The sequence below is a fragment of the Leuresthes tenuis genome, unplaced genomic scaffold (genome assembly GCF_036924035.1).
Source record: "Leuresthes tenuis unplaced genomic scaffold, fLeuTen1.0.hap1 SCAF_22, whole genome shotgun sequence".
Lineage (NCBI taxonomy): Eukaryota > Metazoa > Chordata > Actinopteri > Atheriniformes > Atherinopsidae > Leuresthes > Leuresthes tenuis.
The window spans coordinates 16,272,480-16,289,755 of NW_027325376.1; the positions used below are offsets into that span (position 1 = coordinate 16,272,480).

The 17,276-nt window shown below is 39.3% G+C and overlaps 1 protein-coding gene across 1 annotated transcript; it reads left to right on the forward strand.

The window, feature by feature from the left end:
* The first annotated feature begins 424 nt into the window (after window positions 1-424).
* On the forward strand, window positions 425-15,256 carry LOC140282002 (ras-related protein Rab-38). Its single transcript, XM_072376534.1, has 4 exons — window positions 425-1,222; window positions 10,298-10,428; window positions 12,350-12,499; window positions 14,443-15,256. Exons 1-4 carry the CDS (start codon window positions 1,030-1,032, stop codon window positions 14,650-14,652), a joined length of 684 nt encoding a protein of 227 aa, XP_072232635.1. The 5' UTR covers window positions 425-1,029; the 3' UTR covers window positions 14,653-15,256.
* The last annotated feature ends 2,020 nt before the right edge of the window (window positions 15,257-17,276 follow it).

Genomic DNA, 17,276 nt, shown 5'->3' on the forward strand with positions numbered 1-17,276 from the left:
TTCATAGATGCAACTAAAAAAACGGGAACAGATTATTTTTCTTTGCAACAGGCTTCTATTAACAAAGCGCCTAAAGATGCAACACACACACACACACACACACACAAACTTGTTTTTTCACCATTATGGTGGTTCATCATTGTTACGATGCCTTCCCGAAGCCCCAACCATCAAAGCTGAATGCCTAACCCCTAACCCTGACCATAAAACCAAGTTTTGACCTTCGCAGGTCCCTTTAAACATGTGAGGCCCACCATTTGGTCCCCACAAAACAGGTTGGACCGCACAAGTAAAGTGGACTCCTCCTTTTGAACCTCATGAGTGCAGAAAAACAAGTTCACAAACACACCAAGATGCGCAAACAGAGAACTTGTGGGCGTGGACGTCCGGAACAAAGTACTGACAGTCTGCGCTGTCACCGCAGGGTCCGCTCTGTGGACATGGCAGATGACCGAACTACAGGCGGAAAAGCGCACACGAACCGCAGACCGAACAGATAACGACACTTCGTTTTCTGCTGTCTGTCGCTATACTCTGCTATTGCAGCGTTTTGCATCGTGCAACTGCTTTTTCCTCTTTTGGCAAGTTTTGGAAGGAGCCGACTGCGATACCTAAGTACGTGAACGCAAATGCCTTGGCAAGAGAGAATCTGATCTAAAAACTGTAAGTTCTTGTTGCTTCGCAGACCCTTTTATTTGCATCTGCAGGAGTCAACAGATGCCTCATTTAGACTTTTTATAGTTTATTTACGCGGAAAGTTTCAAATCCTCGCGTTTTGTTTCAGTGTCTGTGCACAGTGGGGCTTCTGACGTGTGTAAAAACAGGATTTGAAATCTTATTTACAGGAAGACGTTCCTAGTTAATCACCCACTATTAGTGTTCAAGTTAATAGTCTGGGTTTCTTTCATGCCTGAACTCTTATCTGCCACCGGTCAAACGCTTCGCATTTTGCAACTCTTTCTCATGCGGAACCCATAATTGGAAACATCACTTTGCCATCAGTTTGCACGCGCGCCCTCAAACGGAGCAATGCAGCATGAGCGCCTGCTCAAAGTTTTGGTCATCGGCGATCTGGGAGTCGGCAAAACGTCCATCATAAAACGGTACGTCCACCAGGTCTTCTCCCAGCACTATCGAGCCACCATCGGAGTGGACTTCGCCCTCAAAGTGCTCAACTGGGATCACAAGACGGTGGTGCGGCTGCAGCTGTGGGACATCGCCGGTGAGTTCATGTGTGGCTGATTACATCGCGCCTGTGTGATAAGCCGGAGCACCATCTGTATTTGAAGAGTGGCTCGAGCTCGCTCCTTATCTGCATAGTCAAATATTACTCAACATGCTCAACAGGCGAGAAAAAGGCTACGAGCTCAGCCATTCTTTGCAAACAATGTCTGAATCACTTGAATTTGGGAAGCAAAACTTTGAAATATATTTCAAAGTCTTCACGTGCTCCTGACTTATATACATAACCAAACAATGTGCTCAAATGCGGCCAAATCACAAACTATTTTTAGGTTATTTACTAAATTAATTCCATTTTCTGCTGTTTTTCAAGTCAAAATTTTACCATTTAAATTGGACTGATAATAATAATAATAATAATAATAATAATAATAATAATAATAGAAATGGTTAACACATAAATTCTGAAGTGTTTCTCTAGATTGAGTCAACAGTAAATAGGATCAGTCCTGAAAACAGCTCTGATCAGTCAGGGCATGGACGTAGGAAGATATATCTTAGTGTGTTTAGGAGTGTTTGTTGCCAGGATTTTAGTAATAGATCCTTTGGGCCCTGTGCTTTGTGGCTTTTGAGATGAGATCCTGTCAGATTTATATCTGGGGATTGTTGAGGCTGGGTGAAAAGAAGCTTTCGAGTGACTTGTATAACATAAAATAACAGGGCCGCTGAACACAGAGTATTTTTCCGTGTTCATTGAAGCCTTCCTAAGCAGATTTTACAGGGGGGGGACCACTGAAATGTTTCGGTTGGTGGCAAATGTCAAAGTAACATCCAGGTAAATGTGAGCATGCAGGTTTTCCTAGCAGAACATTGTATTGTAACAAAATGGGCAGTCTTGCACACTTTACGTGTCAGTTGTTTTAATGACATGTCTGGGTATAATGCGCTGATAACTATAATTCTGTCATGGGCTACATGTTCAGCCCAGACTCTTATCAAAATGTGTAGCTATGTTTGTCCACAGAACCAAAGGTAATAGGCTCTAAAATTGTGAGATAGCTGTTTGTTTTGAGGATTTATCGTTGGAATGAGACTCATCACCGTGGCAACAACAGATATTTGAAAATGGAGCTTTGTAACATGCACTTTGCCTAAACTTTAATCTATTTTATTCTGAAAAGTAACAGCAGCACCACTAATACGAAACAAAGTTTGAAGCAGTAATTGTTCCAGATGGGACACAAACCTATGTTTCCTCAGAAAAAATCATGTGACTTACAACACCACCACACCCCCCTACATCCTTGTCCATTGTAATTTTTCTGCCAGTTAAGTAACTTCACAGTCATTTGACATCAACACAGGCCAGTAGAAAACAACCAGACCATAATGTAGCCATTTCCCATTTGCCAACCCTCATTGTGAAACTTTGACGTTATGCTCTTTCCTTTCACCAGTGTAGCTTTTCAATTGAATCGAGAGGCTGATATATGTCGAATGCAGATTTTGCTAACAACAGCATATTTCAACGATATTCATAGATTTACTGACTTAGTTAATGTTGAAACTACATTCAAGTGTTTTTTTTTAGTTAGTTCTACCTAATTCAAGAAAATTAAAAGAAAAAAAAGATGATGTACATTCAAACATTCATATAGTTTGTTGACAAGCTTGGTGCATTTCTGAATTTCATCACCTTTGCAAGACGTCAAGCTAAATGTATTCTATGCTTTATAACTACACAAATGACAAAACAGAATAAATGATCTCAAGATCATAGAAGATGAAAAACTGAGATGTAAAAGTCTTGCATTTAGAATGCTACTTCAGCAAAAGTAAAGAAGAAGAAGGACCGAAAATATTCATGCTGAATGTTAGCTTAATTTGAACTGTCATTGAATAGAATAAAGTTTCCTTTTAAGGTCGTAAGATAATTGTATTTCCTCTACATCAAATTGGGCAACATTTCATGCAGTTTACGAAAGAATAGGTATGAAGTTTCATTAAATGGGAGTGCTTAACAAAAGCCCTTGTGTCTTAGAATTGAGTACATAAATATGTTCTTTCATCATGCCTTTTTTTTTTGCAAAAGGTGGATGAAGCATAACACTTTGTAAAATCTGTTTGATAGTACTTCAAATCACACAGCATGTGATGCTGTCGTTCATGCATTCAGAAGTTTTTCTTTTAGTTATTATGATGAGGGTGCACTAACTTGCCATTTGCTTAAACATCTTTCTTTTGTTACTTTTGTTATCAGTCAGCATAACGCTTTCCCAACACAATGCGACAAAGACTCAAACCCTATAGTACACATTCGGTAAAATGTCACACTTGCTGGCTGCATATTGCTGACACATCCAACAATGATGATGCATGACATGACAAGTGACGGCCTTGAAAGTGTGGCAAACCGCCATTTCTGCAGATGCACACAACACTAAAAGCCCTTTGTATTCAGCTTATAAAACCACCGTGTCTCCATAATTGCAGGTAATTAGGTTTTTGGAAATTGCTTTCCTCCTGTCTCGCAGGCTCTCTTTGTCACATAGACACTGAAATACAGTCTCCTCTTTCCATGGGTGTTGAGTCAGGTGATAGCTGATAGAGGCCATCATTTGCATGAAGATGTGTGGCTGAGGCTGTTAGCCATGCGAACTTTAGACTGCCATGGATGATTTTGTCGAACTGCACACAAAGTTGTCACTTATCCTTATTAAGACATTAAAGGTTTTATCACAAAAAGTGTCAAGATAAAACTTAAAGCTAAAGTCCTTTTTGAAATTCATCACAATGTTTTGCCTATGGGCTACTATCAGGCTGTTTAGATGCTGTGTAAGATTAGGACACTTTTGTTCTTGGCTAATTTGGTAGATTTCCTGTGTGAGTTCCACATTGAATTAGTCACAAATAAAGATTATTTGCTCATAGCGGGTCTTTGCCATCTGGTTGATTCAGTAGCACATAACAGACTTCAAATAAAAACTTAACAAATATAGCTTATTCAAATTAAACTTTCCCAAGTTCTCTCACATAAGAAAACATAGTAAGCATGGAGCTTTCATAGTATATCACAGTGCCTCTCAAGTTAACACTACTAACTGTGTACAATCAAACAGAATGGACAGTCAGGACTACAATTGTTCTTTCAATTATAGTGCTTGTCTGTGTCGTTTCACATCGTATTCACCTCCGTGTGACACGGAAAAATGCTCCTGGCTGCAGACCTCCACTGTCAGGTCCCTACCTCCACTGTCAGGCCCGGAAATGCATGGGATACATTTCAAAATAAAATCACGAATGCACTTCCGGTTGAATCGTTTTCCTCACAAATGAATTAGTAAGTAAACAATATGACATAAAATCTATCAATTCCCAGTTTATTGTAGATATTGTTTTTATTTGTATAGTAAACTTGTTGTTTGGTCAATGCACACACCTAAGTACCACTAAATACTACCCTAACTCTTGATATCTACAGTATAATCCAAGTCAAATTATCAAGTGATCGATAAGAAAACAAAAAAAAACACACCAAGTCACAACATGATCAAATATTCTGTAGACCTTTACTCTCACACATAAACTCACTCAGTGCAACATTCACTAAAGGCCAAATAATTCTATTGTCCATTATTTCATCAAAAAATCTCCACATGCCGTCAGGGTTGTGAAATGTGAATTTGAATGGCTCCAGGATTGCTTCTCTTTAATTTTCGTTCAGTTCTTCATTCCACAACCTCCCATATTGTAAAGCGGCCTCTGCCTGTTCCTCTTCCCCCATGCCCACAACGTCAGGCAGGTCCACTTTGGCAGAGAACAGTGGTTTGTTGGCCTCAACCCACTCTGCTGCATGTCTGTAATTTGAAGAATGCAATCCTCAACCGAGTCCTATGGAAAAGACAGAAAGAAAGATGTCTGTACCATAGCTGCCACACCAACAGTATCTGACCAATAGATACTGTGAAAAAGCTTACGTCTTTCACTGGTGTGTCCACATCAGCAAGTCTGACTGAGACCTCTTAATGGCTGTACACGGCGAAACAGCTCGTCAAATCGGCCCGTTGACATTCGAAAGTATCGAAAGTGCATTTGTTCATCCAGGTCCCCCAGTGTTGTAAATTCACCCATTCCCAGCCTCGACCGGTTTAGTAGTCGTACAGACCACCTCCGTAAACGTCTTCTCTGTCGCATGCGCTGATATCAACATTTGCAATATAAGCATTTGTTCTTCAATATTGATGAGCTCCAACTGCAAATACAGCTGCTCCACCTCGGTTGCCATTGTTTACTGTTGTTAACTGTGACCGGAAGAAAAAGCAAGAATTCGTCTATAACCCCTGAAACCACCCCCCTAGTGGCATGGTGAATTGTAGAGCAACGCGATGCTGTCGACGTTACGGAGAAGCATAAACTAAGCGTTACTTTCACCCCTGGCAGGTGTACATATCCGCATGCCTTGTTATATCAAGTTTCACCATGTTTAGAGTGTTCAAGCCATAAAAGATAATATTAGTCACAAGTTTGAACAGAAAATGTATCTTGTACAGTTAAAGATTAAGTTTCAGCTAGCTTTTTGTTAGCTTAGCCTAGCATGGAGACTGAAAACAGAGAAAATTAGTTAGGCTCGCTCTGTCCAAAAGTATCAACAGACTGAATAACACATTCACCTACAGTTATTAACATATAACATGTTAATTAATGAGCTTTAAGTTATGCTATATTAATCTATTTTTCTGTCTTTAATTATTGTTAGATTTGGACAGAGCCAGCCTAGCAAACAGAGGATATCCCCTGGATGTCCATGTAACAACATTCCGAACAGAATGTTAGCGGGACGCTCTTGGCGAGTTCATGTTTGTCCTCTGTGTGATACTGTGAATGTGACATAAATTGAACCTTAAAGGAACATCCTATTTTTTCCCTCACAGTTAAGAATTTCTTTTTATAACCATGTGGGGGAACAATCAGGACTTTTCCGGGTTTCATTAGCTACACGTGCTGTGTAGGTGTTGTCAGGGCCTCAGGACACAGATGCAGGGTCGATTCAAAGAGTGTTTATTGATAATAACAAGGTCCAGACAGAACAAATCAAGAGGCTATGAAACTCCTGAAGCACTCTCATCAATGACTATGGTGGAGGTGAGTGCCGCTATGAAAATGAACAAAAACTCTCTCCACGCCAGGAGGAAAACAAAACAGACTATGAACGATTACACAATAAACTCAAGCTCCCCTACTGAGGCGGACTGAAAAAAAAAAACGCTCTCCCAATAACGGGGCAAAAATTTTCAAAGCAGAAAACTCCATGAAACTCCATGAAACTTAACACTTAACTATCAGCTCACCTTTAACGGCGGCGCAAAGATCTCTAAGAACAAAACACAAAATCGCTCTACTAGTGGAGGAACTATGAAATTTCATGTTCATGCTCCTCTAACGGAGGTGACTATGAAAAGATTACAAATCAAAATCACAAAATTTATTTCAAAATAAAAAAGGAAATGACGAGACAAGACATGAATCAAAGCATACATCGTGACAGGTGTTAGTGTTTTCACATGTACATACATCAAAATCACTGTAATAAGGATTTTTCGGTCAATGTGCATGAGAATATGAGTAGCAAAACTATTTCCCCAGATCTGCTAGCAAGTGATAAAATGCAGCTATGTAATTTTGTCCACCTAGGGGTATAGCCTTAACTTTCCGATTTTGCCTTCAAACAATGTCCTCGTTACGAAAAAGGAAAACGGTACATAGACGTATGGCGGATGTCCTATTCAACCAATTGTATCCTGGCTGTGGCTTCAGATTGTGCACAGTCACAAGAGTGATGTGAATCCACTTCTCTAAATTTCTCAAGAAAGCTTATATACTTCAGTGTAGGCCTTTTTACACTGTTTGACAAATCCACAGACATCTTTTTGGCTTTTTGGGTGCAAATGGAAAGGGTTTAATATGCTTCAGTCCTGTGTCAAATTGTGCAGTAGTTGCGGGTATTCACCAGCTCTGGCTCCAATTGACCAGAGTCAATAAATACTGGAAATCAGCATGTCTACATGGAAGTACATGCTAATTTCTAATGAATGTGCTGCACTGAGGGCTGTAAGAGTGGGCACAACTCAAATTTTCTTGACAAAAACCTGTTTGCCAACTGTAACTGACAATAACAACTTGAGGACAAAAAAAGATGAAATTGAATTTACCTGTCTGCAATACAGTTAGCGGCTCATTTTAAGTCTTACTATGCAGGTTGATGTCTGCAGTTGATGTCTTGCAATTATCTAACAAAGTTGTGATTACAGAACTTGCGGTCCTCCACTGCCTGCTGAATACGGTGTCATGCCATCTCTTTGTGTTGTTGTAGCTTCATGGTTTATCCCTTGGGGAGGCAGAAGTAGTTACTGGATTTATCTCTTATTTGGTATACATTGCAGCATTCAACAGAAAGAAGTTTACTGAACCAATTTCATTATTGAATATTGGTCTTGAGAGAATGTTAGCTCTGACTGAGTCCAGGAAAAGTCTCAACGTCTGTTAGTGGGTGAAAGAAACAAATAGCATCTGTTCTCAGGATATTATTCTCAGACAGCTTGTATTTTAAGTGTCTGGGTACACAAGTCCATCATCCACGAGTCTATGTCAACAGTTTGCTGTGCTGTGTAGGTCATGTGCAGCGTGTCTATCAGATGCTCACATGCTGATTCACCTCTATATTAGGATCATGTGGAGGAAGTTAGTAACCAGGATAGACTTATTCATGTATTCAGGTTGTGTGTGTGTGTGTGAGATGTGCAACACAAAATGCATCTTTCTGCATGCATACACTGAGGTTTTAACAAAATTTCAAAGTCAACAGTCTAATAAATAGAAGCCTTTTGGTCATTTTTACACCTTTTTGTGGTTATGTTGTTGTGCTGCTGACTTTTTGGACAAGCGTGCCAATAATTTCTACGTTTTTGTGTTTATTTGTTGCCATTATATCTTCTTGTGGTCATTCTGAGTCTTTGGATAGTTACTTTGTGTGTCACGTTGGCCATCTTTTATCTTGTATTGATTATCATATGTTTCATAATGGTCAGTTTGTGTTTCTTTTTGGTCACTCCACAAATTATCTGGTTTGTTTTGCTTTTTTCTTTTGGTACACACCTCAACTCTTCATGATCAGTTTAATTGTCTTGGATCTTTGTAACCAATTACAAACCTATTTGTAAATATCATCCATCCATCCATTTTCTATACCCGCTGGTTCCTAAGGACAATTTAGAGTCACCAATTAACCTAACATGCATGTTTTTGGATGGTGGGAGGAAGTCGGAGTACCCGGAGAGATGTAAATATCATATCTGTGCTAATTTGCATGCTGTTATATTTATTTTGTGTTTTATTTTTGGCAATTTTTGTGCTTAATTTGGTTAATTTAATCTCACATTTGAATCCTTTTTGCATTTTTGTAGTCATTCTGTGTGAATTAGTGCCAATGTCTGGCTGCACAATTGAATCATACAACTCCAATCAGATCCAATTAAACTGTTTTGGCTTAGTGGACAGGTTTGGGTTAGTGGGAAGAAAAAAATTTTCACAGACCAATATCTCATTGATGACCCAAACATACCAAGCCCAGGTAGAGCGCACCTTTTAGTAATCTAACCATTAACGAAACTCTGGATTTGATTTACTAAATGAATAGTCGCAGAGAAGACCAAAGAGGGCAGTCCTCGGAGCTAATTGAGTCATATTTTGTAAAAAGGAGAAGCTCAGTGTAGCAGAGTTGTGGCCTTTGTAAGTAGAGTTAAAAAATGGCACCATCACTTAGCTTTAATCCCAATTTTCCCAGTGGACATTCTCAACATTTCAATGAAAAAAAAATGCTGCTATTTTTGTTATTTTTTTCAATTAGAATTTTGAATCCACCGAGATCACAAATACACAAAACCTCTGCTGAACAGAAGAAAATAAAATTCTGTTTTTGTGATGTCACCCCAGTTTACAGGCTGAGTGAACACCAGAGTGTGTAACCAGCAGGGGGAAACACTAATGATCACGAGCAATGGGATGAACAACATGGACATAATCTTGGGAGCTTGAAACCTGCTATGGTCTTTGCACCAACAAAGGTCAGGAAGATATTTGCTTTTTTATCACATGTTGATCAAGGCAAGTTGCTCCATTATGGGCATAATTGTTCACACACTTGTCCCCACTCCGGTTCTCTGTGCAGGGATGTTTCCAAAATTGAACTGATCTCTCGCCAGCAATTTTCACAAGCATATTCGTGACTGCGCAGTCTATTGTAAAGATGCGGGTTATTGCAGACTTTCTCTATAAGTAGGTCTTCAAAACTTCAAAACCCTATGACCCTACATCCGCTTCAAACAGGTGCAGGATACGCCATGCAGCCATCATAAATACTTACTTAATATATTTCCTGGCCTAAGTGTTCACTTAGTAAAGGGCACCATTTCTAAGTTTGATTTACTTACTATGTCCAACATTTGTACATTCTGTATGACATAAAATAAGAAAAAACATAGGGGTCTGTCATTAGTATATGCTTTAAAACAAGAAGGCAACAATTACATTGCAATGAGAATCTTCAGATTTAAACTTTACTTAATCCTGAGCCATGTAAGTAAGTGGGATCACCTTTTTTTAACTAAACTGCGCCCACCGGCAAGAGGAGGTCAAGAAATGTGAAGATCTCTCACGAGAAAAACAGCCACAACTTTTCAGTCTGTGGTAGTTTTCATCTGTTATCCCATCATTCGTTGTAAGAAAAGAAAGACGAAATGTTTTTTGGAGCCTGAGGAATGAACTTAATTCAGTTGGAACATTCTTAAATTAAGTCATTCTGAGAGCCAGCCAGAATGAAAAATAGAAACTTGTCATGTGTTGAAAGAAGGCGCCTTTGTGCGATTAATTTTTTATCTTTTTTTACAAATTAAGTTAAGTTTGGATTAAGACCTAATTTCAGTTATGTAACCAATTTATTTTATGATGAACTTGGGTGTTGCAGATCACAAGGCTGATATTTCAGCTATCGTACGTGACAATGGTGGCAGGAAAACCACACAAAAAAGATAACACAGACCTCTTTTTTCCCTTTATTAAGGACAAGAACGCTATGGAAACATGACCCGAGTGTACTACAGAGAGGCGGTGGGGGCGCTCGTTGTCTTTGACATGACCAGGCTGTCCACATTTCAGGCTGTCTTAAAGTGGAAAGGTGATCTGGACTCAAAGGTAAGTTTGCCTAATGAGGTTGAGGATTGGGGAATGACAAAGGGGGGGGAGAGGTAAAAGAGAGAAGGACGAAATGAGCTAGAAGGCAACTACCAGAAGAAGTGAAAAGCAATTAAAAGATCAATCCTCCGCAAAAGGACCGCCACAAAGCAAAATACAAACGCCCCAAAGAAAGCAGTCTAACGTCACACACACAGATGATTTATGATGGTGTGTTTAGGGTGCCCTTCCACAACATGTCTAACTCAAATGGCCATTTCCAAAGAGTAACAGCTAACTAGGACAGGTTTTTATAAGACCTGGATTCACAGTATGAGATGAAACATTTGACAAATAGTCGGTCAGGTATTTAGGGTTATTGACTGAATTCACATGTTTCATGTTCTGTGAAGCTGTGAGGTCACAGTGACTGTTCACTCCCCTCTGAGATCTCTTTTGCTTTCACAATGTGTACAATGGTAGCTATTTAAAATCCCACTCCAGTAATTAATAATCACTTAAAAACTCATGTGTTCCTCAATATGGTCTATTTTGAAGTTTCCATTTTGCCACAAAGAAACTTCTGAATGGTCTTAAAATTTTATCGGGATACGACTCACCTATATCAGTAAATGGGAACCGGAGTCGTGCAAAGCCTCCTCCAGTGTTGGATATAACAGTGATGACGAGCCAGGGAAATTCAAAGGTAGCATCCTCAAACTGGAAGCACCGACAATACTTGTCGGGCAAGAATGTTTGTGTAACATGCACGCTATGCCCAGGAAAAAAGATTTTATCCACGTCGGCCTCAAGCAACTCGAATCTTATGAAGCACCTCACATCAACACATGCTAACATGACACTTGTTGCTACTGCTGCTAACCCAACCCCAAGCCCAAATATATAAATATAGTGTTCTGTTTATTGTGCAGCAGGCCTACAATAGAGTTAGAGATTTGCACGACTAAGATGACCATCACTGGTCTCTTCCAATTCTGCAAAGCTCATTTTGTATAAATCACAGGTTTGTATCTTTATACTTTGTATATAGCACAAAGACCAAACTGCAATAAAATAACAGCCAAGGCTGCTGACTTCCTGTCAGTGTGAGACTTCACTTGAGGAGCTGCTCCACTTGTGCTCACTTCATTTTAATTCATTACTAAGAGATTCGCAGTTTGAGCACCACAGTTGAGTGGCTGGTCATGTCGAAGACGACGAGCAGAGCACCCCCGCTGCCTCTCTGTAGTATCTGCGGGTCAAGTTTCCTTAGCATTCTTGTACTTGTTGAATGGGGAAAATTGTTTTCCTGCCACCATCATCATAGAGATAGTTAAAATATCAGCCGCAATTGTCGGCTGTGAGTTCTTGTCCACATTGTCTACTGAGAGACTTATCTGTCAATGCTGCGTATGCATTCATCAGCTACATTTGTTGCACCTTCCACTCTGCTCCACTTCAACTTTCTACATTTGTCCGCTGATTTGTATTTGATTTAATCTATCTATAAAAACGGCATATCTTTTATAATAGTTAATACGGCAGCAATATCATTTCCCTTCCGTAAAAGCAGCGGAAAACTTGTTAGAATTCAGTTGCCTGTTTGCGCATCTGGTAGTTAAACAGCTGCATGTTTTGTGCCAAACTTCACCCTCTTTCATGTTCGTTGTATGTCTCCATTAACTCTTTGTTCAAAAGATAGAGACTTACTTTGTTCATGGGTGCAATGTGGGTTTGATACTCTTCTCACAAGCTGCAGCTAAAACAGCAAGTAGAGCCAACTAAATAGGTACATTTCCAGATTGGCCACCTTAACAAGGACCTGAGCTGTAGATTCAGGTGACAGTTATTGGGAGATTTGGACAGTAGTGACCTGCTACAATGTATCATTTATATGTAGTGATTTTAATCGCATTTCATTATCTCTCTTCTGTTTTATCAGGTCGCCCTAAGCAACGGCAGGCCAGTTCCAACCGTTCTGTTGGCCAACAAATGTGACCAGCATCGCCTCGGTTTGTGCCCTAAACTGCCCAAGCTGGAGAACTTCACCCAAGAGTACGGGTTCGTGGGCTGGTACGAAACTTCCGCCAAGGCAAGATATGGTTTCATTCTCTTTTTGTTTCTGCCTTGCTGTCAGCGCAACATGACGTTGTCAGGAACTGTGGAGAGGTAGGACCCAGATGCAGCTCTTTGGATTCAAAAAAGGTTTATTCCAAAAACAGGGAGCAAAAGGCAAGAACGGAAAGCGCGGCAGAGCCGGATTCAAAAATATTTAAACGTTGACACAAAAATCAAGACTATGAAATACAAAACAAGACTATGATTAACTGTGGCTATGAATAAATAACTATGAACAGGACTTTGATAACAAGACTAGAGCTATGAAGCAGGAAACCAGACTTATCTTCACTGACTGAGGCATGAAGGGTTGGTGCGGATTCTGCAGTGAATGAAAGGAAACCAGGAGACTAAATACTGTGGAGGGAGTGATTAGTGAACGAGGTGCAGCTGTGAACAATGAAGCGGGTGACGTGAGTGAAACTAGGTGGCAGGGGAAAAACATGACCAGAACATAACCTGAAAACAAAACTATTAAAACATAAACTGTGACATGAACATAAACTGTGACAGAGAAAACCTAAACTGTGACAGACGTCGTCTTAGACAACACTCGATGCCCTGGATTTTCGATTAAAACAAACTCTTTCACAAATAAATTCCCGGCTCATGCAGTAACACATTTAGCTACTGCAAATGTGTACCAGGATTTTAATGTGGAGCCTCTATTCAATATGGTTGACCAGTTTTTTTTTATCGACTTATTAAAGCCACCCACCATCATGAGGAGTTCATCATAAAGAAACCTCATTGTCTCGTGTCTATTTTTTCCTCCTTTCATCACAGAAACGGCACACAAATGCTTTTTCTTGTTACCAGATAGAACATTTAGGCATTCTTCTGCTCATAATGCTGCACTACTGCACTCGTTTCCCCTCTGAACTGGCAGCTGTTGTCAGGAATCAAAGTTTTTTAAAAAGCACCATATTGTATTTGCCAACACAAAATGACAGTAACACGAGTTTAAAAACACGGTCTGCCCCTTACCAGGTCTTTGAATTATGTAAATTCCTCCTCTGATGAACATTACATGACATAATACATGGTTTCATTATTTATTTATTCTTTTACCACAACAATCCCAAAATGCAAAAGCTGTGTGTGGAAAAAGTCCACCTTTACTGCTTCCACAGGAATTAAGAGGGTAAAATGCACTTTATTAACTGATCATCAGCATGTTTGACAGTTTTGTGAGTTTGCCGGTCTGGGGCATTCAGATGCCAAAGAGGAAAGACATCAGCAAAGATCTTAGAGAAGCAATTGTTGCTGCCCATCAGTTTGAGAAGAGATATAAGGTCCATGGGCACCCTGTTGGTACACTGCCCCCAAGTGGCAGGATCATTAATGCTGCACAAATCTGAATATCAATGTTTTCCCCATTGTATTTGTTTCTTAATGCATCGGGACAAAAATCACTATTAAATTTCTTTTCAACATCTTTGGGTTAAGTGAAGATGGTCAGAGATGTTTAAGAAGATGTAAACTCTGCGTCTCTGTGTACATGTTGCACTATGATCACCAGCAGCTGTTTTTACTATGATTCATGTCTTTCCTGGAATACACAGACCAGCGTTTTCATTAAATTCATCTCAGGAATATTAATGTCCACTTTTTGATGTCATTACATAAGGTGTGGGCCTACAGGATGTCGTCTCATACTTCACAAGAAGAGAAAAGACAAATGTAAAATATTCAGCTAAACTGTAATCGTGTCTTCCCACGCTAATCCGGCTAAATTGAAAACTCATGCCCAGCTTCTTTTCAAGCCAAAAGAAAGAAGAAAAAGTTTAAATCAATTAAATTTCAATTCAAAACAACCTGAAAGTACTGGCCCACACTGCACACTCTTTGGTGTGTGCCTGCTCTGCCCCCCATCAACCATTTCTGACCTTTTTTATCTTCATCCTCTCTCTGCAGGACAACACCAACATCGATGCCGCCATCACATGCTTGGTGAAAAACATCATGTCAGTGGAGGAGGAGAGGGCCTTGAGCGACGCCGCAAGGAGCGAACCAGACGGCAGCATTCTTGTGCTGCCTCGCTTTGACTACAATGTGAAGGAGAAGGGACTCGGTGGATGTGCAGGATGCTCCTCATTTAAAACCAAACGTGGAGACAATGACTGAGGGAGGGAGGGAGGGATCTCAGCACGAGGCTGGAAGGAGGGTGAAGTTAACTTTGTTGAATAATGAATAGGCTGTAAACTGAAAGTTTCCCCCTTCTGTTTCACAATTTTTACAAATTTTTCGGTTTTCTCTTCAGAAAATCCAGTTGGAATCATCTTTTTAATCACAGACACCCATTAGAAGTAGGTCTATCTCCTTTGAAGGACTTTACTTAAAACATATTTCTTAACAGCTAATGAAAGTATTGTTTCCAGAGATGTTTTTTTTTTTTTTTTTAATGACTTCTTTGATCACAAAAACATTTTACGTGGGAAATGGAATAAGCAGTTTCTGGTTTTGACAGAAAAAAAATGAGAATCGTTAGAATCGTTGGAAAGACGATGACAGATATTTGATGTGGACACCGCTGCAATTTCAGGTTCCTCTCTGTCTTTGATTTGAACTTTTGTTGTGGTGTGTTTCAATTCGAAAAATTATTTTCCTGTCCACAACGGTTTTAAAAATAGAGGGTTTTGTGTCTAAAATGAGTGCTGATGACTTTGTGTATGTCAGAGGCGTTGCCATGATTTATTTATATTTTATTTAAGATAATCAATCATTTGAAACAGGCTTTTGTTGGTTTGTTGGTTCTTTATCAGTAAAAAGTTAAAGAAAAAATTAAACTTGTCCTCATTTTTTTAACCACTAGAGGCACTATAGATGTTTTCTGAGCTGGTTTGCAGTTGGTTCATTTTTCAAGATCTTCTGAAACGGAAGCATCTATATTGTGGTGCAAAAGTACTTTGCTTCCAAGCAGCAGTAGTCTTTGAAAGTGGTTTTAAGCAATAGTTCTCCATGATTTCTGAAGGTCTTTCACAGTTTTTCTTGGGGAATTTGGCTGCTTTTTTTAAAACTCATTTTCAGTCCAGTCCCTGACAATTTTCAGAAAAACGTGTTATTTATTTGTGGGGTGTGTGTGTGTGTTTGGATATTTTAGTCACGTAACACTGTCCAATGAATCCTTCAAACGTTAAAAAAGTGCAATTAACTCGGGGAATTGTGTCTACACATACGAGGCTTAACAAAGAACCAGTTTTAAATCGTGTCTTTAGGCACTCTGCTACCTGCAGCTTGTCACAAAGACAGACTTTCTTATTTGTTTTGTGGCTGTCAAGAAGCCATTCTTAAGGAAGGGAAACAGGTAGAATGTCACGTTTTGATTATGTTTTGTCTTGGTTAATTTCTTGTCACGTTTTTCTCCCTTGTCACCTTAAGTTTCACTCATGTCACCTGTTTCTGTTCCACAGCTGCACCTCATCACCAATCACCTCCCCACAGTACTTATTAGTTTCCAGGTTCCCTTATATCATAGCAGAATCCTCACCTTTCCTCTCATGCTCAAGCCACTTTGCTCACAGTTTTGTCAGGTCAGGTTTTTGCCTCATAGTTCCATAGTCTTGTCTTGCTGTCCCTAAATCCTCTTTTTTATGTCTAACTTTTCATACAACCATTTAATGTATCTAATATCTAATCAATTGAATTCGGTCATTCAATACCTGTTTTTAGGCATGACATAGCTAAATATTTGCACATTTATATTCAATCTCAAAATAGAACTTTTAGCGTGGCTGTTTGCTTTTAACCGTTGTTCTCCTTGAGACAATAAACGTCTCAAACGTCATAAAAATACCTTGTAATTAGTGTTTCATTGACTGAATTCTACATTATCATATAGAATCAGCCATTATCAGTCATTTGATTTTACGCCACTCTTAATCATAGCATCTGAAAATATTGTGTTTTGGTCTTTATTGCACATGCTTCTCAGTTAATGCAAATATCCTAAAAATAAGCAGGTAAATTGCAAATTCTGGTTTTAAAACACAATACTCTTTCCTATTCCCTGTGATGAAGGATTGTCAAAAGCAGCAATATGAGCCTTTTGGTGGACCCATCATTTTCTTGCTGTTCGCCTGATAGGTACTACAGTATAATTTTGCACTTTTTCACAGTAATAGTCGGTTTCTCTGAGGAGAGTGCTCCTTTGTGCCATCAGTAACGCTGTGCTGAGAAAGAAAGAAGTCACGTTTATGGCCACTGGTCACCCCATCTCTGTGTATGAAACACAGAGGACTACACGTGTCTCCACCAGATCGCACTCTGTAAGTCACGAGGCCAATACTCAGAAGAAATATGATGTTTTCAACCCCACTGTGATGTTACCTGATTTAACAATGAATTGTGAAGCAGTTTTTCCTTTTAAAATAATTTCGGTTTCTGCATAAGTAGATGTTGCTACAAGTTTCAATCAGTGAAAGAATCACAGATTGCTTTTAAAAAAAAAAATCTAATGGAAATATTTCAACAACCTGTGGACAGATTCAATGCAATGAAACATATTTGCAACAGCCAAACATCAATGAGCTATACCTTTTTTGGACTGATAAGAGCTTAATTAAGACATTGCACCATATCTCACTTCCTTTTTGTAGTTTCTGACATCAAATCAAAATTCCCACTGACATATGAAGCTATTTGATATGTTTATCCATCACATCACATGTACTGTAAATAGTTTTCATCATCATTACATCAGGGCACGCTACTGTCTTTGTGCTGTTTTTTTTATATATATCTGAAGCTGA